The 25,595-nt window shown below is 53.9% G+C and overlaps 1 protein-coding gene across 7 annotated transcripts in view; it reads right to left on the minus strand.

Annotated features, from left to right (window-relative positions):
* Positions 1-25,595, minus strand: part of ZBTB46 (zinc finger and BTB domain containing 46) — a 97,770-nt gene that overhangs the window by 36,701 nt on the left and 35,474 nt on the right. For 4 of the 7 annotated variants that reach the window (XR_012419653.1, XR_012419652.1, XM_045364161.2 and 1 more), the window contains exons 2-3: positions 17,159-18,125; positions 1,719-2,003 (exon numbers count right to left, since the gene is read on the minus strand). Coding sequence is in view for 3 of the 7 variants with exons in the window: in XM_045364161.2 (XP_045220096.1) it covers positions 1,719-2,003; positions 17,159-18,092 (1,219 nt within the window). In the remaining 4 variants the exon portion in view is untranslated. The remainder of the gene's footprint in view (positions 1-1,718; positions 2,004-17,158; positions 18,126-25,595) is intronic. The other 3 variants (XR_012419655.1, XR_012419654.1, XM_065523426.2) reach the window with 1 other exon arrangement.

The raw sequence follows: 25,595 nt of genomic DNA on the forward strand, positions 1-25,595 counted from the left end.
ATAAATCACAAACGCTCTGCCTGCACTGTGTTCGATATTTTAGAAACACTATTTTGTTTGAATTCACAACAGCTGTGTAAGTAGCACCCCCCAGCCCTGTTTTTCAGATGTGGGAAGTGCGGCCTCAGGACGTCTGCGAAAGCCCAGCCCGCAGCTTGTCCATCTGTGCAGCGCTCAGCCCTGGGCCTCACTTTCAGGGCCAAGACCCCTCGGCCCGCAGCTCCGTGCTGAGTACGCAGAATAAAGGGAAGGTGAACACCACTTTCCACATGTAGTCTTTATTACCCACAAACAGTTGGCATCAGTGCTCACACCAACGCGAAAATTCGAAAGGATATTTTAGTGCTCATGGAAACAAAGTTGTAAAAATACTGTTTTTTAGAGCAGCGTAAAGAAACAGACACTTCCCAAATCCCAGCATCAAGGACGGCTGGCACGTTTCCTTCGCTTCACTCAATACTTAGGAAACAATGGGTCCACACCACTCATCACGCCTGGACGCCAGCCACGGAGGTGGGAGCCTCTCACACTCCGAACTCGCTGCCTCCTCCCCCGGAGAGAAACGGGACGCACCTCACTCTCTCAGTCGCACGCTGAGCACCAACTATGCACTAGGTGCCAGCACCGGGCCTTGCCCAGGGGCCTCACGTGAGCACAAGACCAGAAGGCAGCTGGCTGGGGGCTGGCTGCGGTGGGTTTCTCGTGTTTTTTTTTTTTTGTTTTTGTTTTTGTTTTTTTTTTTTGAGACGGAATCTGGCTCTGTTACCCAGCCTGGAGTGAGTGGCGCGATCTCAGCTCACTGCAAGCTCCGCCTCCCGGGTTCCCGCCATTCTCCTGCCTCAGCCTCCCGAGGAGCTGGGACTACAGGCGCCGCCACCTCGCCCGGCTAGTTTTTCGTATTTTTAGTAGAGACGGGGTTTCACCGTGTTAGCCAGGATGGTCTCGATCTCCTGACCTCGTGATCCGCCCGCCTCGGCCTCCCAAAGTGCTGGGATTACAGGCGTGAGCCACCGCGCCCGGCCCCTTTGCTTTTTTTTTTTTTTTTTTTTTTTAAACTCTTAAAGCCGAGCGCCCGCGTCTTGTCAGGAAGTCGGTCAGTCTGGGGCGAGCCCCGCACGCAGCAGGGACTGAACCTCTGGCCACATCTCAGCAGCGGCGTCGTCGGTTGGATTCGGCAGGGGACGTTTACGTTTTAAACACAACACCCGACGCATCTTTAAAAGTCACACGCCACCAGCATTACCCAGCGAAGGCAACACAAGGTGAGGCCCCCAAGTGCAATCGCCGTCCCCATTTCCCGTGCGTGAAACGAGCCTCCGCACAGAGCGGCCGGCAGGGGGCGCCTGAGCCCGTCTCTGGAGCACAAAGACCCCCGGCCCCCGCGCCGAGCCTGCGCAACCCGGGCGGGCTCCCCCATTCGGCCCAGCGACTCGGGTGAGAAACATTCCAGCGAGCACTCGGCTACTCCCCCGCCCGCCGCGCCGCGCCGCCCTCACAGCCGCGTCCATTCCCTCCTCACTCTAGAGCCAGCTCCCCGTGGACCCGAGAGGCCCGTCCTGGCTGCGACGCCGCCCCACCACCTCCCGGAACAGGGAGGCCGGCGGGCGGCCGAGCCGCAGGGACAGACCCTCAGCCTCATCTCATCCTGGCCCAGGACCTGCAACTCTCAGCCTTCGAAACCACACCAAAGCCAAGCGGCCCCCAGGGCCTGCACTTACGGGACAGCGAGTGGGCCCCTCTGGGCAGGTACTCGAACAGCAGGGAACCGTCATCCCCCAGCACGTCGGCCTTGAGCGACAGCAGGCTGTTCTTACTCATGAGTGCGGCGCGCAGGTTGGCCACCGCGGTGGCCTGGTGCAGGGCGTCGTCCTTCTCCGGAGTGAGGGGAGGGCCCAGATAGCTGGCTTCTCCTCCCAGGAGACCCTCCTCCACCTGTGCATAGAGCTCGGCCCTCTCTCCTCGGCTGTCAGAGCTGCTGGCTTCGGTGACGGACAGGTCCGCATCTGGGGACAGAGGGACACACGTCAGAAGACACATGGGTCGTTCCCAGACTCTCCAAGTGGGACAGGAGACAAATTTACGACGTAAATGTAGCCTGAGCTACAGAGCAGCATCGAGCCCAGCCCACCCTGGGGGCCGGGCACCTGCCCCAGCAATGCAACAGCCTCCGCCGAGCCCGGCCTTTCATGCCAACCCAGGCCCCATGGCGGTGGTGGAGGATGGCTCAACTCAGAACAACGGGGGTTGCCCTCCCTGGATGAGGGGCTGCAGACCTGTTTCCAGGCCCGGTTCCAGGGCTGAGGGCCTGAGAGTCAGAGGCTTCTGGGGCGGCAGTATTTCCATCTCTCAAAGACAAGGAGAGGCTCAAAATGGATCAATGACGTTAGAACTAAATCTATAAAATTCTTAGAAGAAAATCTGCATGATCTCAGATTTGGCAATAGGTTCTTAAATACAAAACCAAAAGCACAAGCAACAAAATAAGTTGGACTCATCAAAATTAAAATGTCAGCACTTCAGGCCGAGTGCGGCGGCTCACACCTGTAATCCCAGCACTGTGGGAGGCCGAGGCGGGCAGATCACCTGAGGTCGGGAGTTTGAGACCAACTTGGTGAAACCCCTCTACTAAAAATACAAAAATTAGACAGGCGTGGTGGTGCATGCCTGTAATCCCAGCTACTCAGTAGGTTGAAGCAGGAGAATCGCTTGAACCCAGGAGGCGGAGGTTGCAATGAGCTCAGATCATGCCACTGCACTCCAGCCTCGGCAACAGAACAAGATTCTGTCTCAAAAAAAAAAAAAAATTTGCAACCTATATATCTGATAATAAAAAGATTAATACTGTTACTCAATATAAAAATGGACAAAAAATCTTACTAGACATTTGTCCAAAGAAGACGTATAAATGGCCAAGATGCACATGAAGAGATGCTCAACATCACTCATCACTAGGGAAATGCAAAACACAACACGAGTCTACCACACACCACGATTCCACTACACGCCACGATTCCATCACACACCCACTGGGATGGCTGGAAATAAAAAGTCAGGCCAGACACCGTGGCTCACGCCTGTAGTCCCAATATTTTGGGAGGCTAAGATGGGAAGATCTCTTGAGAACAGGCGTTCAAGACCAGCCTGGGCAACACAGCAGGACAAAAAATTAAATTAAAACAAAATTGGCTGAGTGTGGTGGCTCGTGCCTGTGGTCCCAGCTACTCAGGAGGCTGAGAGGTGGGAGGAACACTTGAGCCTGTGAGGTTGAGACTGTGGTGTGCTGTGATCTAGCCACCGTGCTCCAGCTTGGGAGACAGAGTAAGACCCTATCTCAAAAACAAAAAAAAACAAACAAAAAAAAGGTCAGATAATATTGGCAAGGATGGGAAGAAATTAGAACCCTGGAACCTTGCTGGTAAGAGTGCAACACAGTACCCTTCCTGGGGAGCAGGTCGGCAGGTCCTCACAACGTCACGTACAGGAATCACCACGTGGCCCAGCAGTTCCACGTGTAGGCATGCGGATACCCACGAGAAATGAAGACACAAAAGCCCACAGAAAACCTTGTACAGGACACACCTAGCACTTTATTCATAACAGGCAAAAGGTGGAACAGTTGACAAGTCCATTGATGAATGAATGGATAAACATAACACGGTCCATTCCCACAGTGGAATATTATGTGGCCATGAAAAGGCTTGAAGAACAGACACAGGCCACTACACAGAGGAGCCTTGAAAACATGCACATCGGACGAAGCCAGACAGAACCACGCAGAAGAGCCTTGAAAACTGCTGAGTGAACAAAGCCAGACACAGAAGGCCACACACCATTTCATTTCCATTAAATATCCAGAACAGGCAAATCAAGAGAGACACAAAGTAGATTTATGGCTGCAAAAAGGGGCTGGGGAGGGGTCTCAGGTGAGGGCTAAGTGAGGCAGGGTTTCCCTTTGAGCTGAGGAAAATGTTCTAAATGGATTGTGCTGATCCCTGCACGACACTGTGAATATACCAAAAACCCCTGAACTGCAAACTTTAAACAGGTGAATGGTGCGTGAATCATCTCTCAACAAAGCTTCTACTTAACAACCACAACAACAACAACAACAGGTGACGACTTGAGTCACGGATTCAACATATTCCTCTGAGCGTCAGCTCCGGCCAGCCAGGGCTTCATGGAGGAGCCTCCCTCCTGCGGGGCTGTATGTAGGGCCTCAAAACTCCCCAGAACATGCTGAGCAATGATGACTTGCAGATATTTTCCCACAGCAAGAGAATGGATTTTCCACCGTGGTCCTTGACAGGAATCGGGATCAGAACCACAGAAACACAGGGGCATGAGGCAGGGGGAACTTGGAGCAGGGGCAGAGGTGACGTCTGCAAACACCCCTGGAACAAACACATACACGTCGCTCACAGACGCCACTCAGGGTGGTGCTGTGAGGTCCAGCAGCTGAGAGCTGGGCGTGGCAGGTGCACAGGGCCCCCACTCAGGCAGCACACGGGGTGAGGCCAGCCTGGCAGGAGCGGGTGGGAGTCTCCGGGGATGGTGACATTCGGACCGTCGAGCTACCTATGACTTCTTCTGGAGGCCTTTAAAGGATATTTTTCCAGACTCTACTCTATTTTTCCAAACTAGACTCCTTTTTATATTTTTTTGCAAATCCCTCAATGATACATCATATGAATTGTGCATTTCTAGAACTAAATGTACAGGTTATATCCAAACTCACGTTAAGGCTTTGTCTTAGCTTGGGTTGCCATGACAGAACACCACAGGCAGGGCGGCTCAACAACGAAAATTAGTTTCCTCACACTCTGGAGACTGGGAAGTCCGAGGGTCAAGGTCCCAGCAGACCTGGTGTCTGGTGAGGCCCCTCCTGACCTGCAGACGGTGGCAGGTGAGCCCTCGGGGCCCCTCCCTGGAGTCTGGGAGCAGAGTGGGTGGTGGGTGCGATATTCTCACGAGCGTGTTCAGGGATCAGGGCCTGGCTGTGACCACCTTATCACTTCCTCCAAGGCCCTCCCCACACGCAGCCACACAGGGGCTGGGGCTCCGACACACGAGTGTGGGGGGTGCACATTCAGCTCATAAGAGGCTTCAAATAAAAATCACCCAATTTTATTTTATTTTATTTTATTTATTGATTTTGAGACAGAGTTTTGCTCTTGTCGCCCAGGCTGGAGTGCAGTGGCGCGATCTCGGCTCACTGCAACCTCCACCTCCCAGGTTCACACCATTCTCCTGCCTCAGCCTCCCAAGTAGCTGGTACTACAGGCGCCCACCACTACACCGGGCTAATTTCTTTCTGTATTTTTTTTTTTTTTTTTTTTGGAGAGGGAGTCTCGCTCTGTCGCCCAGGCTGGAGTGCAGTGGCCGGATCTCAGCTCACTGCAAGCTCCGCCTCCCGGGTTCACGCTATTCTCCTGCCTCAGCCTCCTGAGTAGCTGGGACTACAGGCGCCCGCCACCTCGCCCGGCTAGTTTTTTTTATTTTTTAGTAGAGATGGGGTTTCACCGTGTTACCCAGGATGGTCTCGATCTCCTGACCTCGTGATCCGCCTGTCTTGGCCTCCCAAAGTGCTGGGATTACAAGCTTGAGCCACCGCGCCCGGCCTCTTTCTGTATTTTTAGTAGAGACGGGGTTTCACCGTGTCAGCCAGGATGGTCTCGACCTCCTGACCTTGTGATGGGCCCGCCTCGGCCTCCCAAAGTGCTGGGATTACAGGCACTGGCCAACACGCCCGGCTAATTTTTTGTATTTTTAGCAGAGACGGGGTTTCACTACATTCGTCAGGCTGGTCTCAAACTCCCAACCTCAGGTGATCCGCCCACCTCAGACTCCCAAAGTGCTGGGATTACAGGCATGAGCCACCGCGCCCGGCCAAAATCACCCAATTTTAAAGCCAAATTTTAAATATAAATTATTGTAACAAATTAAGGTGAAAAACACATAAAAGAAATCAGGATAAGCAGAAAGAACTCTCCCATGCTAAAAGTTGGGTTTTGGCTGGGTGCGGTGTCTCACGCCTGTAATCCCAGCACTTTGGGAGGTTGAGGCAGGTGGATCATGAGGTCAGGAGTTCAAGACCAGCCTGACCAACATGGTGAAACTCCATGTCTACTAAAAAAAAAAAAAATACAAAAATTAGCTGGGTGCGGTGGTGGGCACCTGTAATCCCAGCTACTCGGGAGGCTGAGGCAGGAGAATTGCTTGAACCCAGGAGGTGGAGTTTGCAGTAAGCCAAGATCATGCCACTGCACTCCAGCCTGGGCGACAGAGCAAGACTCTGCCTCAAAAAAAAAAAAAAAAAAGAAAGAAAGAAAGAAAAAAAGGAGCCAAAGGCCAAGAGAAAATATTTGCAAAGCACATACTTGATGAAGGACTTGGAACAAGAACACCTAGGAACTCTCACCGCTGGGTAATAAAAGACGGGCAGAAGATCTGAACAGACACTTCCCCAAAGCAGGGACCCAGATGCAGAGCAGGCGCCCGATGCTCATGACCACGAGCTGAGCCACGACACTCACTCGGCCGGCGCCTCACGGCCGCCACGAGGACAGCCCAATCGAAACATGGCAGAAAGACCTGGACAGACACTTTACCAAAAAAGATCTATGAATGGCATCATCAGCCATCAAAGAAATGCAAATTAAAGACCACAGAGAGGCCGGGCGCGGTGGCTCAAGCCTGTAATCCCAGCACTTTGGGAAGCCGAGACGGGTGGATCACGAGGTCGGGAGATCGAGACCATCCTGGCTAACACGGTGAAACCCCGTCTCTACTAAAAATACAAAAAACTAGCCGGGCGATGTGGCAGGTGCCTGTAGTCCCAGCTACTCGGGAGGCTGAGGCAGGAGAATGGCGTGAACCCGGGAGGCGGAGCTGGCAGTGAGCTGAGATCCGGCCACTGCACTCCAGCCTGGGCGACAGAGCGAGACTCCGTCTCAAAAAAAAAAAAAAAGACCACAGAGAAGCTGGGCGCGGTGGCTCACGTCTGTCATCCTAGCACTTCGGGAGGCCAAGGCGGGCGGATCACCTGAGATCAGGAGTTCGAGACCAGCCCAGCCAACATGGTAAAACCCCGTCTCTACTAAAAATACAAAAAAATCAGCCAGGTGTGGTTCTGGGTGACTGTAATCCCAGGTACTCGGGAGGCTGAGGCAGGAGAATCGCTTGAACCCGGAAGGTGGAGGCTGCAGTGAGCTGTCGTCGTACCATTGCACTCCAGCCTGGGCAACAAGAGTGAGAGACTCCATCTCAAAACAAACAAACAAAAAACCATGAAGAGGAGTCTCAGAATTGAACCAAATTGAACCATAATGGTTAACGCTGTTTTTGTTTGTTTTTGTTTTTGTTTTTACAGACAGTCTCACCACAGTGAAAAAGGTAAAGACAGGGTTTCACCATGTTGGTCAGGCTGGTCTCGAACTCCTGACCTCAGGTGATCCAGCTGCCACAATGAAAAAGGTAAGAAGTGCAGACAGATGCAGCAGCATGGGTAGGCCCAAATACACTGATGCAAGAAAGGAGCCTCACCCAAAAGCCAGCTGGAGGCCTGACAGAGGCCCTGGGAGAATGTGCTGCACTTTGGAGGGTTTGGGTACATGCATTTATCAAAACTTCTCGGGCTGGGGATGGTGGTTCACGCCTGTAATCCCCAGCACTGTGGGAGGCCAAGGCGGGTGGGTCACTTGAGTCCAGGAGTTCAAGACCAACCTGGGCAACACAGTGAAACCCCATGTCTACAAAAAATACAAAAATTAGCCAGGCGTGGTGCTGTGCACCTGTAGTCACAGCTACTCAGGAGGCTGAGGTAGAAGGATCACTTGAGCCAAGGAGGTTGAGGCTGCCGTGAGCTGAGATCGCACCACTGCACTCCAGCCTGGGCATCACCCTGTCTCAAATTTAAAAACCACAACTTCTCAAAAAGTACATTTGAAGTTAGGCTCTGTGGTACCGAACTACACTCCCAGCTGCTCGGGAAACTGAGGCGGGAGGATCATCAAAGCCCAGGAATGCGAGTCCCTGTCTCTAAAAAAAAAAAAAGAAAACGAAAAGATGCACTTGCGATTGGCACCCGTCAGAGTGAAGAGAATTTAACTGAGAAATGGAAAGGTGTGGAGCGCTGACGTGTTTTGGGATGAAGTATCCTGACGCCTCGGCCTGCAATGAAATGCACTGAAAAATAAGAAGAGTTTTTAGTGATTAGATGGACAAATATATAACAAAGCAAACACAGCGAAATGTTAACTGGGGGATCTAGGCAGCAGGCATCTTCACCATTTCATTTTTTCAACTTTTCTCTGAGCATGAATATTTTCCCAATACAGTGTTACGAGTAAAAACAAGAAACTATCCAAACTGTACACCTGAAATCTGTGTAGTTTAGTGTATGTAATATATCACACCTCAAAAAAATAGAAAAAAGGGCCCGGCCTGGTGGTTCACGCCTGTAATCCCAGCACTTTGGGAGGCCGAGGCAGGTGGACCACCTGAGGTCAGGAGTTAGAAACCAGTCTGAATAACATGGTGAAACCCTGTCTCTACTAAAAGTATGAAAAATTAGCCAGGTGTGGTAGCAGGCGCCTGTAGTCCCAGCTACTTGGGAGGCTGAGGCAGGAGAATGGCGTGAACCCGGGAGGCGGAGGTTGCAGTGAGCCGAGATCACGCCACTGCACTCCAGCCTGGGCGACAGAGCGAGACACTCAAAAAAAAAAAAAAAAAAACAGAAAAGAGGCGATTTTCATCAAAATCCCCAGCTACCGTATGCAAACCCCCAGTGGTGAGCCCATGAGGCCCCGGCAGAGACGCCCAGGCTGCAACCCCTGAGCTGTGGCTTTACCACCTTGTGGCAGAAGGGACTCTGCAGACCTGATTCAGTTCAGGATCTCACGACGATGAGTCCTGGATGAGCCATGTGGGCCCTCAACAGACCCGCCAGGGTCCCTGTCAGAAGAGAAGGAGGCAGGGGGGTGACAGAAGTGAGGATGGGGGCCGGGCGCGGTGGCTCAAGCCTGTAATCCCAGCACTTTGGGAGGCCGAGACGGGCGGATCACTAGGTCAGGAGATTGAGACCATCCTGGCGAACACGGTGAAACCCCGTCTCTACTAAAAAATACAAAAAAAAAAAAAAAAAACTAGCCGGGCGAGGCGGCGGACGCCTGTAGTCCCAGCTACTCGGGAGGCTGAGGCAGGAGAATGGCGTAAACCCGGGGGGCGGAGCTTGCAGTGAGCTGAGATCCGGCCACTGCACTCCAGCCCGGGCGACAGAGCCAGACTCCGTCTCAAAAAAAAAAAAAAAAAAAGAAGTGAGGATGGGAAGGGGCAGGAATGATGTGGGGCCATGAGCCAAGGATGCTGTGGCTTCCAGAAGCTGGAAGAGGCCTACAGACTCCCCTGAGCTCCAGGGGATCCAGCCCTGCCAGCTGCTTTAGACTTCAGAAAACCGTGAGACAAAACCTGCATTGCTCTGACACTAAGTCTGGTAATTTATTACTAGAGCCAGCGCACCTCGTAACCTAAAAACGCCCCCAGGTGCTTGCCAAAAGCACACACACCCATGAGCTAAAAAGACACCTGCAGGAGAGCCTCAGCCCTGAGCCCGACACCCAAACACCCACATCTGGACGATAACGGGACAGGCTGCAGCCACACCCCACGCCCCACGCGCCACGCCCATGGGGAGGAGCAGCGTTGCTGCCGGCCTCAGCTGTGAGTCCCTCCCCACCAGGACAAGGAGCAAAGGCAGAGACGCAAGGACACCCTGCCGGAGTGGCTGCGTTAAAAGTTCAGTGTGAGCCAGGCAGTGGCTCACACCTGGGATCCCAGCACCATGGGAGGCCCAGGCCAGGAGTTTGAGACTGGCCTGGGAAACACAGTGAGATCTACATCTCTACAAAAAACATTTTTAAAAATCAGCCAGGCATGGTGGCGCACGCCCACAGTCCCAGCTACTCATGAGGCTGAGGTGGGAGGACCACCTGAGCCCCGGAGGTCAAGGCTGCCGTGAGCCGAGATCGTACCACTGCACTCCAGCCTGAGCAAGAGAGTGAGACCCTGTCTTTAAAAAACCAAAAAGGCCGGGCGCAGTGGCTCAAGCCTGTAATCCCAGCACTTTGGGAGGCCGAGGCGGGCGGATCACAAGGTCAGGAGATCGAGACCACAGTGAAACCCCGTCTCTACTAAAAATACAAAAAATTAGCCGGGCGCGGTGGCGGGCGCCTGTAGTCCTAGCTACTCAGGAGGCTGAGGCAGGAGAATGGCGTGAACCCAGGAGGCGGAGCTTGCAGTGAGCCGAGATCGCGCCACTGCACTCCAGCCTGGGCAACAGCGTGAGACTCCGTCTCAAAAAAAATAAAAATAAAAATAAAAAACCAAAAAAACACGGCCGGGTGCAGTGGCTCATGCCTGTAATCCCAGCACTTTGGGAAGCTGGGGTTCATAAGTTCACAAGATTGAGACCAGCCTGGCCAACGTGGCGAAACCTTGTCTCTACTAAAAATACAAAATATCAGCCGGGCATGGTGGTGAGTGCCTGTAATCCCAGCTACTCGGGAGGCTGAGGTGGGAGAATCGCTTGAACCTGGGAGGCAGAGGTTGCAGTGAGCCAAGATGGCGCCACTGCACTTGAGCCTGGCAACAGAGTGAGACTCCGTCTCAAAACAAAAACAAAAAATACTCTGTCCAGTGCCGAGAGCAGAAATTTTTAAAAAATAAAACGAAAACAAAAAGCAGCCATGGTGCTGTGAAGGGTGTTATTGTCTCTGTCCTAGTCACCAGCTGCTCCCCTAACAGACTGTAATGTGGTCAGAGCTGATTGCAGGTAATTCTGCTCATACCTGAAAGCAAAAACATCTAGAGAAGGTGCAGCTGAGTTCTCAAGCTTCCCAGGACAGGACTGAACAGGGGAGTGGATGAAAACAAGCCAAGCCCAGCATCTCCCGAGAGGCTGTGGGATCAGGGTGTGGAGCAGGACCAAGCCCAGCATCTCCCGAGCGAGCGGCTGTGGGATCTGTGGGATCGCAGCGTGGAGCCAGATCAAGCCCAGCACCTCCCGAGCTGCTGTGGGATCTGTGGGATCGGGGTGTGGACATGGACACCCTTCCCACCCCACCCGAACGGCCGTGGGATCTGTAGGATCGGGGTCCTTCCCACCCCACTACTGACCAAAGCACATGACGCCATCTTTTGGTTGAAACCCTTCCATCCAAAAAATAAAAAGACCATCTCAAGTGCAGGAAATTTGCTTCAACAGAACCATTGGATCTGCCGTGCTACTAAACGGACTGTGAAAGGTGTTCCGGAGGCCGGGTGGGGGCACCGCACGTTCTGCCGGGCGCCAGGAGGGCCGAGATGCCACATATACTCAGGACGGGAGTCCCCGCATGGATGTAACCTCAGAGGTAACTCCCTGCCCTCCTGTGATCAGGACGGCTGAGACCGTGGGGGGTCCTCCTCCCCAACCTTCGTGGACAGAAGGGGGGAACACAGAAGGGAACAGAGCTGTGGCCCCCTCCGCTCAGCAGTTCTTGCTTTTTCCCCAGCAAGGAGCTCTGGGGGCTGCGACGAGCTGCTGTCAGCACAAGGAAGCTCTGCCTCACCGGAGGCAGGCCGGCCTGGTCCAAGACACAGCTCGAAGATCCCCTACCCTGAGAGCTAGGACCCTCACTCCCCTCCCGGAGCAGACAGGAGGCTTGCAGGCAGCACTGCCTACCCGGGAGGCCATCGTCCCCCATCTGGAGCTCCTGCAGTTCTAATGTACGCTTAAAAATCCCAACATGTCAAGCTCCCGCCTCACCAGGGTTCAAGTTCACGCTTACTTTACAAAACACACAGATTAGGCATGTGTGGGGCCATTTAGTTGGGGCACCTGGGCTGTTCCTTTACCATCTTCTCATGCAGTAGCTACACATCCACTTCGTCAAGGCCTCACCAGTCACCTCTCAGGTCCTTACTGCGCTCCCTCCGCAGATGAGAAGGAGACGCCAGGGCCTGGGGAGGCATGGGCCTGCCTGCACACATGAATCTGCACATTTTAATGCTATTTCCCACAAGCTCTCATAGAAGTGAACTGCTGTAACTGGGAAATAAATTTCAAGGCATACTGTTTCTTGGAAGCTGTTAAGTTAGAATGCATTTGTCCTCCCTGCCTAGAAAATCACTCTTAAAAACAAACAGGCCCCAGGGTCACCAGGAGCCAGGATGATGCACAGAGGGGTTGGGGCATCGACATCGAATGATCCATGGTGACCACTTGACGTATGTTCTTAGAAAAGGGACTTTGTGGCCGGGCGCAGTGACTCACGCCTGTAATCCCAGCACTTTGTGAGGCCGAGGCAGGTGGATCACGAGGGTCAAGATATCGAGACCATCCTGGCCAACATGGTAAAACCCCATCTCTACTAAAAATACAAAAAGTAGCTGGGCATGGTGGCGAAAGCCTGTAGTCCCAGCTACTCAGGAGACAGGCAGGAGAATGGTGTGAACCCGGGAGGCGGAGGTTGCAGTGAGCTGAGATTGCACCACTGCACTCCAGCCTGGTAACAGAGCGAGACTCAAAAAAAAAAAGAAAGAAAGAAAGAAAAGGGACTTTGTGGCCGGGCACGGTGGCTCACGCCTGTAATCCCAACACTTTGGGAGGCTGAGGCAGGCGGAGCGCCTGAGGTCAGGAGTTCAAGACAAGTCTGGCCAACATGGTGAAACCCCATCTCTACTAAAAATACAAAAATTAGCTGGGCGTGGTCGTGGGAGCCTGTAATCCCAGCTACTTGGAGGCTGAGGCAGGAGAATCGCTTGAACCCGGGAGGCGGAGGCTGCAGTGAGTCGAGATTGCACCACCACACTCCAGCCTGGGTGACAGTGAAGCTGTGTCTCAAAAATAAAAAATTTTTTTAAAAAGGGCATTTGCTTCTATAAATGGGATGAGAATTAAACATCCTCTTCTCTAAGATAGAATAAATCTTTAATGGAAACCAACTGACCTCCACGGGATCATGATCTACCTCCAAACCCCAAGCTTCCAAATCCCAGCCTGAGGGCTCGGACGGAGGACGCAGCTCAGGGAGTCACTGGCCGCCACGGCGTGGGCAGAACATCCTCCATCCTCGCACAGCTCACAGCCTTGTGTCCTCATCTTAGCAACTCGGAATAATCGAATGGAAGAGTTTCACAGTTGCCTTGGAAACCCAAGGGATTTAAGACTCTAACAAAAGTACACAGCCAAAATCACTTGTTGGATTCTAAAAACACCTTCTGCTCGACAACTGCATTTAAAGCATTCAGCCCACAGGCTTAAGGAGTGCACTATTTCTCAGCGCCTGGATCGACTCTTATAATATAAAGGCCTCCAGCACGGGCACCTGCCAGCGACTTAAGCACACGCACAGCGAGGTGGCCTGGGACCAGTGGGAGGGGCCTCACTGTGCTGACGACGGACCCTGCAGCGCATCTGTAAACATCAGAATACGCCCCCCAAAGCCGGGTCTCTTGCCAGGGACCACTGCCTCCCCAGTTTTAGTTGGAGTTAGTGGAAGATTATAAACAGTCACGAGCAGATGGAAAGGCCACTGGCCCTGGCCTGCTGCCTGTACACGCTCCACATGTACGCAGCACAGAGAGAAATGACTTTCCCAACTGGTAATGTCTGGAGACATTTTCGGTTGTACCAACGGGGAACCCAAAGGCAGGTGCTCCTGGCATCTGTGGGTGGAGGCCAGGGCTGCTGCTAACATCCTGCAGTACACAGGACAGCCTCACGATGGAGCACAACTCAGCCTCGGGCTGAGTTAAACCAACTGCTGTGTTTTTTGTTTGTTTGGGTTTTTTTTTTTTCTTTTTTTTTTTTTGAGACAGGGTCTCACTCTGTTACCTAGGCTGGAGTGCAGTGGTACGATCTCGGCTCACTGCAATCTCTGACTCCCTGGTTCAGGCGATTCTCCTGCCTCAGCTTCCTGAGCAGTAGGGACTACAGGCATCCGCCACCACGCCCAGCTAATTTTTGTATATTTAGTAGAGATGAGCTTTCACCATGTTAACCAGGATGGTCTCGATCTCCTGACCTTGTGATCCACCACCTCGGCCTCCCAAAGTGCTGGGATTACAGGCTTGAGCCACCGCGCCTGGCCTCAGATAACTTTTGTATTAGAGATGGGATTTCACCACTCTGCCCAGGATAGTCCCAAACTCCCAGCCTCAAGGGATCCGCCTGCCTCGGCCTCCCAAAGTGCCTCCAAAAGCGATTTTGGGCCTGAGCTACTGCACGTGGCCACCAACTTTCACTGAACATCCTGGGTTCTCATAGCTCAGCGCAGGACACACAGCAACAACTGAGATGAGAATGAATAAAAGCTACATTGTGTCAGAGCAGAACAGCATTTACTCGCAGGTGGGGTAGAGGCATAGAGGCAAGAGAAGGGTACGCTATGACGGATACAGTTTCCCTCTGGGATGATGGAAAAGTCATGATGCACAATTTCATGCGCCACAGAAGGGCATTTCGGTCAGGGACAGACCACAGATAACCACCATGGTCCCGTAGATTAGAACGCAGCCAGGAAATTCCTGTCACCTGGTGACATCATAGCTGTCGCAATGTCCTAGCGCAACTTAGAAAACTCAGTTTAGGGTATGACACGCCAGGTGTTTATAAAGTCTGCAGCACTGCACAGTCCTGTTCTCAGCCTTCATGTTCACTCACCACTCGCTCACCCAGGGCAACTTGCAGTCCAGCAAGCTCTGTGCATGGCAGGTGCCCTACCCAGGCACGCCGTTATCTTTTATACCCTATTTTTACAGCACCCTTTCTATGTTTAGACACACAAACACTTCCCATGGTGTCACAACTGCCTGCAGTGCTCAGCACGGTAACTAACACTCTGGCAGGTTGGTGCTGGGTCTGTAACTGGCTGCACTTTCTAGTTCTGTGACGGGCGCCCCATGGCGCTCCCAGAGCAACAGAATCGCCTAACGATGCATTTCTTGGAACCTATCCCTGTCATCAAGCAACGCATGACTTCACTTAATGCCAGTGAAATGTACATTTGAAAATGGTTAAAATGGTAAGGTTTACACTGTGTATATTCTACCACAATGATAAAAGTTAACGTATGTCGAGCTGCCTTCACTACCAGCTCTTGGAGATCTCTCAGTGACAGAGAGGAACCAGGGTCAGGAGAAGGGGCCACATTCACCCTGCCCAGGAAGCCCTCCAGCCAGGGGAGCAGGCAGCGTCTCCCACCGCGCCACCCACACGCTCGGCATCTGAGACATTTTTCAGGGCCTCCCACCCTGCGGCTTGCTGTCTTTCATCCTTTGTCCACTCACGCCCTCCCACGTTCATTTCCCGGCTTCATCCTGGAGGAGCCTCTCCACGGGCAGCACCTGCCAGGATGCCTCCATTCCTCCTGTTTTTAAATTAAGAGACACGGTCTGGGCCGGGCGCGGTGGCTCACACCTGTAATCCCAGCACTTTGGGAGGCCAAGGCGGGCAGATCACGAGGTCAGGAGATCGAGACCATCCTAGCTAACACAGTGAAACCCAATCTCTGCTAAAAATACAAAAAATTAGCCGGGAGTGGTGGCGGGCGCCGTAGTCCCAGCTACTCAGGAGGGTGAGACAGGAGAATGGCGTGAACCCGGGAGGCAGAGCTTGCAGTGAGCCGAGATCGCGCCACTGCACTCCAGCCTGGGCGATGAGCAAGACCCCATCTCAAAAAAAAAAAAAAAAGAGACAAGGTCTGGCTCTGTCGCCCAGGCTGGAGGGTAGCAGCATGATCACGGCTCACTGCAGCCTGGACCTCCTGGGCTCAAGCCATCCTCCTGCCCCAGCCTTCGGAGTAGCCGAACTATAGGCACAGGTAACACCACACCCAACTCCAAACACCTTTCCTTGACTTGGGCCACAGCCTGGGGAAAAGAGCAGAGGCTAAATCCCCACAATTATTATTAATATTACATGCCCAGCACCAGGAATAGTGGCCAGTATTCAGCAAACATTTAATATATTATTTACAAATCTGGAAGACACATAAGGGACAGCCATTCAGGTGGTGACATCCAGCTCCAACAAAGCTAAGCTCAGAGCCCCTTTGCAGTAGGTAATAGGCAGGACCCAAGGGGAGACCCTGTATCATGCAGTGTAAGAAAAAAACATCAGTCAGGCACGGTGGCTCACGCCTGTAATCCCAGCACTTTGGGAGGCCATGGAGGAGGCGGATCACCTGAGGTCAGGAGTTCGAGATCAGCCTGACCAACATGGTGAAAACCCGTCTCTACTGAAAATACAAAAATTAGCCTAGCCAGGCGTGATGGCACATGCCTGTAATCCCACCTACTCAGAGGCTGTGGCAGGAGAATCACCTGAATCCAGGAGACAGAGGTTGCAGGGAGCCGAGATCACACCACTGCACTCCAGCCTGGGCAACAGGGTGAGACTGTCTCCAAAAAAAAAAGAAAAGAAAAGAGAAAAGAAAAGAAAAGAAAACCAAGGAAATAAACCCAGTCTGTTGGCTTAAACAGGCAGAACCCACAAGTGTTAGCAAATACAAAATCCACTTGCCGGGAAAGGCTGTTTTGTGGCTGTAACATCTCAGGTCCCCAGGTCAAGGACAAAGCTAAGGCACGAAGGACAAAGTACATTCATATAGTGTTTCCATTCAACATTCACTACACCAATAGTGACCAAGGCAGAAGTCTTGGGATGAAAAGCATGGAGCTGAAGGCCACCCCTGGCAAGCGGCCAGTTGAACTACCCCAGTTAGGGCTCACGGGAGGGTCCCACAGGCCAGGGGAAGCAGACCCTGCAGGCCACACCCTCACCAGGGCTGAGGGGTCCCCTCCTGGTATCACCCACCCCCCGGCTCACGTCCCTTTGGCTTCGGAGGAGCCCAGCCCAGGCAGCCCCTATGTGTGGGTGACACCAGGCCGTGCTGATGAGGACAGATACACTGGGTCTCCGAGGACCCTGGCGATGTCCTGGCCTTTGAGATGCATTGGCTGCATTCCCTGTGGTCACAACAATTTCCTGTAAAAGGAAGTGACCCTAGGAAGCCACCAATGTGAGCCTGGACATGTGTCACTGCATCGCCACAGCGCACAGCCGTGAGGCCTGGACACACGGGGGCAGCTGAGCCCCTGTAACAAGCGAAAGGCTTACTTGAGTCTCGGCTGCTGAACGGCCACCCCGACGTCGGCAGGAAGGACGGCACCGGGGAGCCGGCCCGGCTGTCATCTTCCACCTGCTGTGTGATGTGCCGGACGGTCTCTTTGTTTTTCCGATTCTTCCTTCGGCCCGTGGGCTGCCAGGCATCGCCAGCACTCTGCTCCGAGAAGTTCTGCACTGCCCCGTCCTTGGCAGAAGGCAGCTCACTCCCTCCGTACTGAGACGGTGAAACCTGTTCTTCCTTGATGCGCAGAGGCCCGTAGCCCACGTCTCCGGGCCACAGAGACTGCGAAGAAACGTCATCGGGGCCGTCGGCCTTGGGCTCCTGATCCTCTTTGCCGTAGCTGCTCCCTCCGTCGTGACAGCTGGCGATGGCCGAGTCTCCGGAAGAATTGGCAGGACTCGTTCGCCGTGCCAGCCATGGGGAGATGCTCCTCCCGGCCATCACGGCCGAGATGAGAGCTTCCGTGCTGCTGCTGGACGAGGCACCGATCTCAAACTCCGCAAGCTCGTCTGAGGCGTCCGACTTGATGCTGATGTCCAGTGCAGCCTTGATGAAGTCGTGGCACGCTTGCACGATGTCCGTCATCTGCAGGAAGCTGGCGGCTGACATCACCTCGATGACGTTCCTGCTGGTGAGCGCCAGGTGTGCGGAGTACATGAAGTCGATGATGGCCTTGAAGCCCTGGGCCGTGACGATGTCCAGGTGCGTGACCGTGGCCTGCTCCGACGTCTTCTGCACCTGGCAGTAGAGTGTCTTGAAGTAACGGCTGCTGCCCAGCAGGACGTTCTTGTGTGCCTTGAAGACCTTGCCCTCCACGACCACACAGACGTCGCACAGGACACCGTGCTGCCTCTGCTCGTTGAGCTCCCGCAGCAGGTGCCGGTAGTGGGACGCGATTTCCATATCTTCCTTTCGGTTGTTCATTTGGAAGCCCTGGTGTCGCCTCTTTTACAGACTCTGTGGAGGTAAGAACAAGAGTTACCCAAGCTCAGCACAGGCAGAGGCCATGAGAGGCAGCCCGGGAGACGCCGGGCGGGGGGCGGGAGGAGGGCCATGCGGCACAGAGCATGGCCAGTGGGAGAAGGACCCACCGGAGAGCCCACCCACAGGTGTGCAGCACGGGGCCTGTGTCTGCCTGAAACAGGGCAGCAAACGCCGGAGGGCACCAGTGCGTCCGGGGTGGGACGTCTGCCATGCGTTTCCGTGCTGGAGGCTAATGGGATTCTGAACAGAATCCCACACACAGCAACTCACATATCCCAGAAATGATGAAAACACCCAGCCACGGCTGAAGCAACTCTTACCCCAACTAAGAAGTCGGTTAAATGGCCCACACCGTGGCCATCCCTCACGCTTGAAGAAACATTCTTTTTTTTTTTTTTGAGACGGAGTCTCGCTCTGTCGCCTGGGCTGGAGTGCAGTGGCCGGATCTCAGCTCACTGCAAGCTCCGCCTCCCGGGTTTACGCCATTCTCCTGCCTCAGCCTTCCGAGTAGCTGGGACTACAGGCGCCGCCACCTCGCCCGGCTAGTTTTTTTGTATTTTTAGTAGAGACGGGGTTTCACCGTGTTAGCCAGGATGGTCTCGATCTCCCGACCTCGTGATCCGCCCGCCTCGGCCTCCCAGAGTGCTGGGATTACACGCTTGAGCCACCGCGCCCGGCCAGAAACATTCTTAAGAAAAAAGAATAAAACTTCCTACACAAAAACCCCACAGAATAAGGATTTAAAGCATTCATAGCCTTAGTCCTGAAAGTTTCCAAAACTCTGAGCTCAAACCAGCTCACGTATTCCGGAAGAGGGAGGCTTCCTGGCTCAGGGCTGGGTCGCTGCCCAGCACCGGGACAGGGCTAGAGGGAGCTCAGGCCTTGAGGATGCCAGCACCCCGGGCGTCCGAGACATGACTGCGGTCTCTGGGTACCCCTCATCAGAAGACAGCCCCGCCTCGCGGAGCCACGGGAGACGCGGAACCGTTTCTGAGTCGGGTGCGCCCCAGAGTCTCTCCTGCCTCCTCGGATCAAGGATGTGCGTCCTCAGCCTGTGCTCGTCTGCTGGGGCCGCTCTAACAAGGATGTGCGTCCTCAGCCTGTGCTCGTCTGCTGGGGCCGCTCTAACAAGGATGTGCGTCCTCAGCCTGTGCTCGTCTGCTGGGGCCGCTCTAACAAGGATGTGCGTCCTCAGCCTGTGCTCGTCTGCTGGGGCCGCTCTAACAAGGATGTGCGTCCTCAGCCTGTGCTCGTCTGCTGGGGCCGCTCTAACAAGGGCCCTCGCCTAGGAGGTTTCAACAACAGAAACCTGTTCTCAGGTCCAGAATCAGGATGTCAGCCGAGCTGGGGGTGCCTGTTCCAGCCCCTCCCCGAGCCGGCGTTACGAGGACGCGTCGCACGAGCTCTGCCTCCGTCTCAACACGGCTTCTCCTGGGGTGCATGTCTGTGTCCAAATGTCGCCCTTTCACAAGGACGCTGGTTGTCCGGGAGTAGGGTCCAGCCCCATGGCCTCGTCTTAATTAATCACATCCACAGTGACCCTGTTTACAATAAGGTCACACTATGAGGTCCTAGGGGGCTAGAACTTACAGACGAATCATAAGGAGACACGCTCACCCCGCAGCCCTGCCTGGGAAGGAAACAGTGGTTGGGTCTCTCCTGTTACAAACTCCATTTTCCAGCTGATGAGTCAAGCAGGACTCACCTGAAACGCTAAATGTGTTTAATAGGAGAAAACTAAGCAAACGCTGGAATATTCCATGTCCTTTCTGCAAGGAGCCCCCACACGCAGCCCTCATGGGGGACCGGCCGGAGCCGGAGGATCGGCAGTTTTGTGTCACGCGCTCCTATGCTCCGACTTGTTACGACCTTCCCTTAGTCATGACAGAATCTTTTCATTTTCTTTTTATTATTATTATTTATTTTGAGACGGAGTCTCACTCTGTTGCCCAGGCTGGAGTGCAGTGGCACGATCTTGGCTCACTGCAACCTCAGCCTCCCAGGTTCACGTGATTCTCCCACCTCAGCCTCCCAAGTAGCTGGGACTACAGGCGCCGCCACCATGCCCGACTAATTTTTTGTATTTCTTAGTAGAGGTGGGGTTTCACCCTGTTAGCCAGGATGGTCTCGATCTCCTGACCTCATGATCCACCCACCTTGGCCCCCCAAAGTGCTGAGATTACAGGCTTGAGCCACTGCGCCTGGCCAACAGAGTATTTTCAAACATCATCAGAAATAATCCTTAAAATACCTTTTTTGTTTTGTTTTGAGACAGAGTCTCGCTCTGTCACCCAGGCTGGAGTACAGTGGTTTGATCTCGGCTCACAGCAACCTCCGCCTCCCGGACTCAAGTGGTTCTCCTCCCTCAGTCTCCCGAATAGCTGGGATTACAGGCACCTGCCACCACGCCTGGCTGATTTTTTTGTAATTTTAGGAGAGAGGGGGTTTCACCATTTTGGCCAGGCTGGTCTCAAACTCCTGACCTCAGATGATCCACCCGCCTCAGCCTCTCACAGTGCTGGGATTACAGGCGTGAGCCACTGTGCCCAGCCTAAAATGTCCTGAGGAAAGTAATTATTCTCCCATTTCACAGGCTGGGAAGATGAGGTAGAAAGCTCTGCCTTCAGGGTCCTGGGCCATCCCCTCCTTGGATGGTGCAGGGTCCCCAGGCCCCCGCAGCTGGTGTTGCCTGCTGGGAGACGGGCTGCAGAAGACCAGGCCCAGCCTCCCCTTCGCGTCCTCCCCACTGGGCACGAGGGCTGTGGCGGCAGTGACCGCTGACCATTCCAGGCAGGGTCTCCGGCCCCCGTGACACCAAGACCAGGCCCCCGCCTGACTCCAGCTGCCTCAACGCCGGCAGAGAACAAAGGGCTCATCCTGCCCCACACTGGCCCCGGGCTTGAGGGCCAGAGGCAAACGCGTGTGGGTGTGAGCAGCAGAACAAGGGGCAGACAAAACGTTCGGAGAAGGCTGTGGGGAGGGGGTCATGTGCTGAGGCCGCCCGGTGGTTCTCGACCGGAGGGCGTGTCGGAGCCCCAGGAGGGCGGGGCAGGCCCAGGGGTTTGGGGAGAGCAGGGCAGCAGGTGCCCCACCAGGCGCAGCTTCACCCGGATTAACTAGGCATCGGGCAAGTGACCAAAACACACTTCAAACCCAGGAAAACAACCATTCAGTCCCGAAGCTGGGGAGTCCACAAGTGACACCTGGCTCTGGGCCACGTGATGGGAACCATCAAAAGCTCCAGGCACCCTGTATTCAGGCTAGGAAGCTGAACGATCATATTTAATTTCCTACATGAATAAAATGTCTCTTCATTCATCAGGAAAACAGAGCCTGTAAGAATTAAGGAGAACAATGAAAAGAAAAAAAAATGCCAGAGATTTTATAGAAGCAGCGGCTGCTGTACAACGTTCACACTTCTACATAAGTTCAACTTAAATCAAAAGTTCTGAAATGCATTATTATTCAATCAGAGCAGCTTAAAATCAGTTATATACTCAGATATTTTATAGTTAAAAAAACAATAAAATTTTCATTTGGGAAAAAAGTTATCTGTTCACTAAAAGGAAAAAAGTAACAATCTTTTGCAGTGGCACGATCTCGGCTCACGGCAGCCTCCAACTCCTGGGCTCCAGCAATCCTCTTGCCTCAGCCACCCGAGGAGCTGGGACCACAGGCACACACCCCGATGCCTGGCTAACTTTTTCATTTCTTTTTTTTTTTTTTTTTTTGAGACGGAGTCTCGCTCTGTCGCCCAGGCTCGAGTGCTGTGGCTGGATCTCAGCTCACTGCAAGCTCCGCCTCCCGGGTTTACGCCATTCTCCCGCCTCAGCCTCCCGAGTAGCTGGGACTACAGGCGCCACCTCGCCCGGCTAGTTTTTTGTATTTTTTTAGTAGAGACGGGGTTTCACCGTGTTAGCCAGGATGGTCTCGATCTCCTGACCTCATGATCCACCCGTCTCGGCCTCCCAAAGTGCTGGGATTACAGGCTTGAGCCACCGCGCCCAGCCAACTTTTTCATTTCTTGTAGTGACAGGAGTCTTGCTGTGTTGCCCAGGCTGGTCTCAAACTCTTGGGCTCAAGCGATCTTCCCCCCTCCGCTTCCCAAAGCACTGGAATTACAGGCGTGAACCACCACACCCTGACAAAATCAATCATCTTCAAAAGAGATGAGTCGGCTGCGGAAGTATTAAGAATACACATAATCTCTCTAAGTCCAGAACAGGGAAGTTCTGGGAGAATACTTGAATTTACATTTCAAATTTGATAATCCCTCAGCATCAGAAATCTGCTCGTGGGGCCACATCAACCCCACTGTAGTAGAAGAGCAGCTGCAAACCCCAAAACAGAAGCACCCGGGGCCACTCAGGGCCTCGAGCTCGCAACCTGTATTCTGTGTGGGACGCATCTGCCCCGGCCTGGAGGAGTCTACCATCTAATGGACACACCTGGCCACAAGACACACCCCTGTTCACAGGGCACAGCTGTGGGCAGACAGGCGCACTCACGGGACACACTCCTGTTCACAGGGCACAGCTGTGGGCAGACAGGCGCACTCACAGGACACACCCCTGTTCACAGGGCACAGCTGTGGGCAGACAGGCGCACTCACGGGACACACCCCTGTTCACAGGGCACACCTGTAGGCAGACAGCTGCTTCCACAGAACACACACCTGTTTGCTGGGCACACCTGTGGCTGCTGCACAGGCTCACAGGCATTTGGTACATCTCAGGTCCCCGTGTGGCAACCCCCATGTGTGAGGTGCCCCTTCAGAGAGGAGCTCCCAATCCACACTGGGGCACAGGTGTCAAGTCTCCAAAGAGTGGGTGCTGTGGGCTGCAGGGTCCAAGGGGCGTCTGCAGCTGCACTGATGTCAGGCTGCCCAACAGCTACCCTAGACCCTCAGAGGGACGCCGCCTCTGCTGTCTCCTACAAAGGCCACCTCAGTTTTTTCTGAGGCTTCTTGGTATGTGCTTTACTTATACGTCACGAATCTCAAGATCCTTCCCTTCAAAGAGAATCGCTTATGAAACGGGCATCAGTATAACCACTCTGGTGACCACAACAACCTGAAGCTCCGGACTCACAAGCCGCGTCACCGTGCAGGTGCTAGGGGCACAAAGCCACGCATGGCTCCGCCCCAACCACGGATAACCAGGTACACAGGCCGCTGGGCAGTTACACTGTGCAGGCTCTGCCCCAGGTGCACAGGCCGCTGCCCACAGTCACACTGTGCAGGCAGTGAGGGGGGCTGCATGGGGCCTGTCCTGCCAGGCAGGCAATGCGCCAGCACGCTGTGCTTTTGGGGGCCATTTCAAACCCCAACAGCCACCAGGAGAGGGGGAGGAGTTCTCCACAGTGCACGCTAAGGAACTGAGGGCCTCAAAACCAGCACAGCCAGGAGGGATTCAACAGCAAACCTGTGCTTCCAGCTCCAAAGCCTGGGTGCTCCCACCCATCGTGCCATCCCGTGCTGGCACGAGGTCTGCCAACCCTCCCTGGGGTGCGGGGAACAAGGTCACGCGCCTGTCTCCAGCAGAACGGCCACCGGCAAACAGGCTCCGCCAAACGTGGCTTCCAGCCTCCTCCCTGGGTCAGCTGGAGCGGAGGAAGAGGGACCTTCCCAGCCACCAGGGCCATCTTGGAAGTGGCGGTGCCCATCCCAAATCCTCTCTCCAACAGACTCCAGAAAGTGACGAGTGTCCGTCATGAGCGCCTCTGAGGACTGAACAGGTGCACTGCTGTTGAGGACACACACTTCCCACTCACTCCAGCCTCTCATGTGAGGACGAATGTGCCCTGGTCACAGACTGGATAGATCCCGTTTCGCAGGACGCAGAGCCAGGAAATCTGAAGACCGCGATGAACACACTCCATTTGCTGCACTGTGTGTTCAAAGTATTAATTTAGGGCACAGAGTGGGGTTATTTTTCCCTGCGTCCCTAAGGAGCTTTGCTGGGAAGGCTGTTTGTTCTAATAAAAAGGTAAAACAGCAGGTGTGATTCAGGCGGTGGCATGAGACATGAGACGGGGAGGGCAGGACGCTTTGGGTGCCCCCTGCTGGCAGCGCCTGGCATGCGGCATCCCAGGCCTCTGGCTCCTCCCCCAGGGCCCCCCCACCCCCCGTCCCTGGGTCAAATTCCAAACAACTCAGCCGGCATGAAGGACCCTCTCAAACATCAACTCACACTGTTTTACCACATTCACCCTTGATCTCTCTGTTTTGCCTCTGACTTGAAACCTGCATTTCCATTAGGCTCCATTTAAATCTTTCATTTAAAATTTTGCTTAAGGCCTAGTGTGGTGGCTCACACCTGCCATCCTGGCACTTTGGGAGGCCGAGGCGGGCGGATCACCTGAGGTCAGGAGTTTGAGACCAGCCTGGCCAACATGGTGAAATCCCATCTCTACTAAAATACAAACATTAGCAGGACATGGTGGCAGGCGCCTGTAATCCCAGCTACTCGGGAGGTGGAGGTTGCAGTGAGCCCAGATCTTACCATTGCACTCCAGCCTGGGCAACAAGAGTGAGTCTCAATAATTAAAAAAAAAAAAAAAAGGCCGGGCGCGGTGGCTCAAGCCTGTAATCCCAGCACTTTGGGAGGCCGAGACGGGCGGATCACAAGGTCAGGAGATCCAGACCATCCTGGCTAACACAGTGAAACCCCGTCTCTACTAAAAAAATACAAAAAACTAGCCGGGCGAGGTGGCGGCGCCTGTAGTCCCAGCTACTCGGGAGGCTGAGGCAGGAGAATGGCGTAGACCCGGGAGGCGGAGCTTGCAGTGAGCTGAGATCCGGCCACTGCACTCCAGCCTGGGCGACAGAGCGAGACCCCGTCTCCAAAAAAAAAAAAAAAAAAAAAAGGAAAATAAAATAAAATTTTGCTTAAAATGTAATATAACAGGCCAGGCACAGTGGCTCAGGCCTATAATCCCAACAATTTGGGAGGCTAATGCAGGCGGATCACTTGAGGTCAGGGGTTCAAGTCCAGCCTGGGCAACATGGTAAAACCCAGTCTTTACAAAAAGTACAAAAATTAGCTGGGCGGCCAGGCGCGGTGGCTCAAGCCTGTAATCCCAGCACTTTGGGAGGCCGAGACGGGCAGATCACGAGGTCAGGAGATCGAGACCATCCTGGCTAACACGGTGAAACCCCGTCTCTACTAAAAAATACAAAAAACTAGCTGGGCGAAGTGGCGGGCGCCTTAGTCCCAGCTACTTGGGAGGCTGAGGCAGGAGAATGGCGTGAACCCAGGAGGTGGAGCTTGCAGTGAGCTGAGATCCGGCCACTGCACTCCAGCCTGGGCGACAGAGCATGACTCCGTCTCAAAAAAAAAAAAAAAAAAATTAGCTGGGCATTGGCTGGGCGCGGTGGCTCACACATGCAATCTCAGCACTTTGGGAGGCCGAGGTGGGTGGATTACCTGAGGTCAGGAGTTC

The sequence above is a fragment of the Macaca fascicularis genome, chromosome 10 (assembly GCF_037993035.2).
Source record: "Macaca fascicularis isolate 582-1 chromosome 10, T2T-MFA8v1.1".
Lineage (NCBI taxonomy): Eukaryota > Metazoa > Chordata > Mammalia > Primates > Cercopithecidae > Macaca > Macaca fascicularis.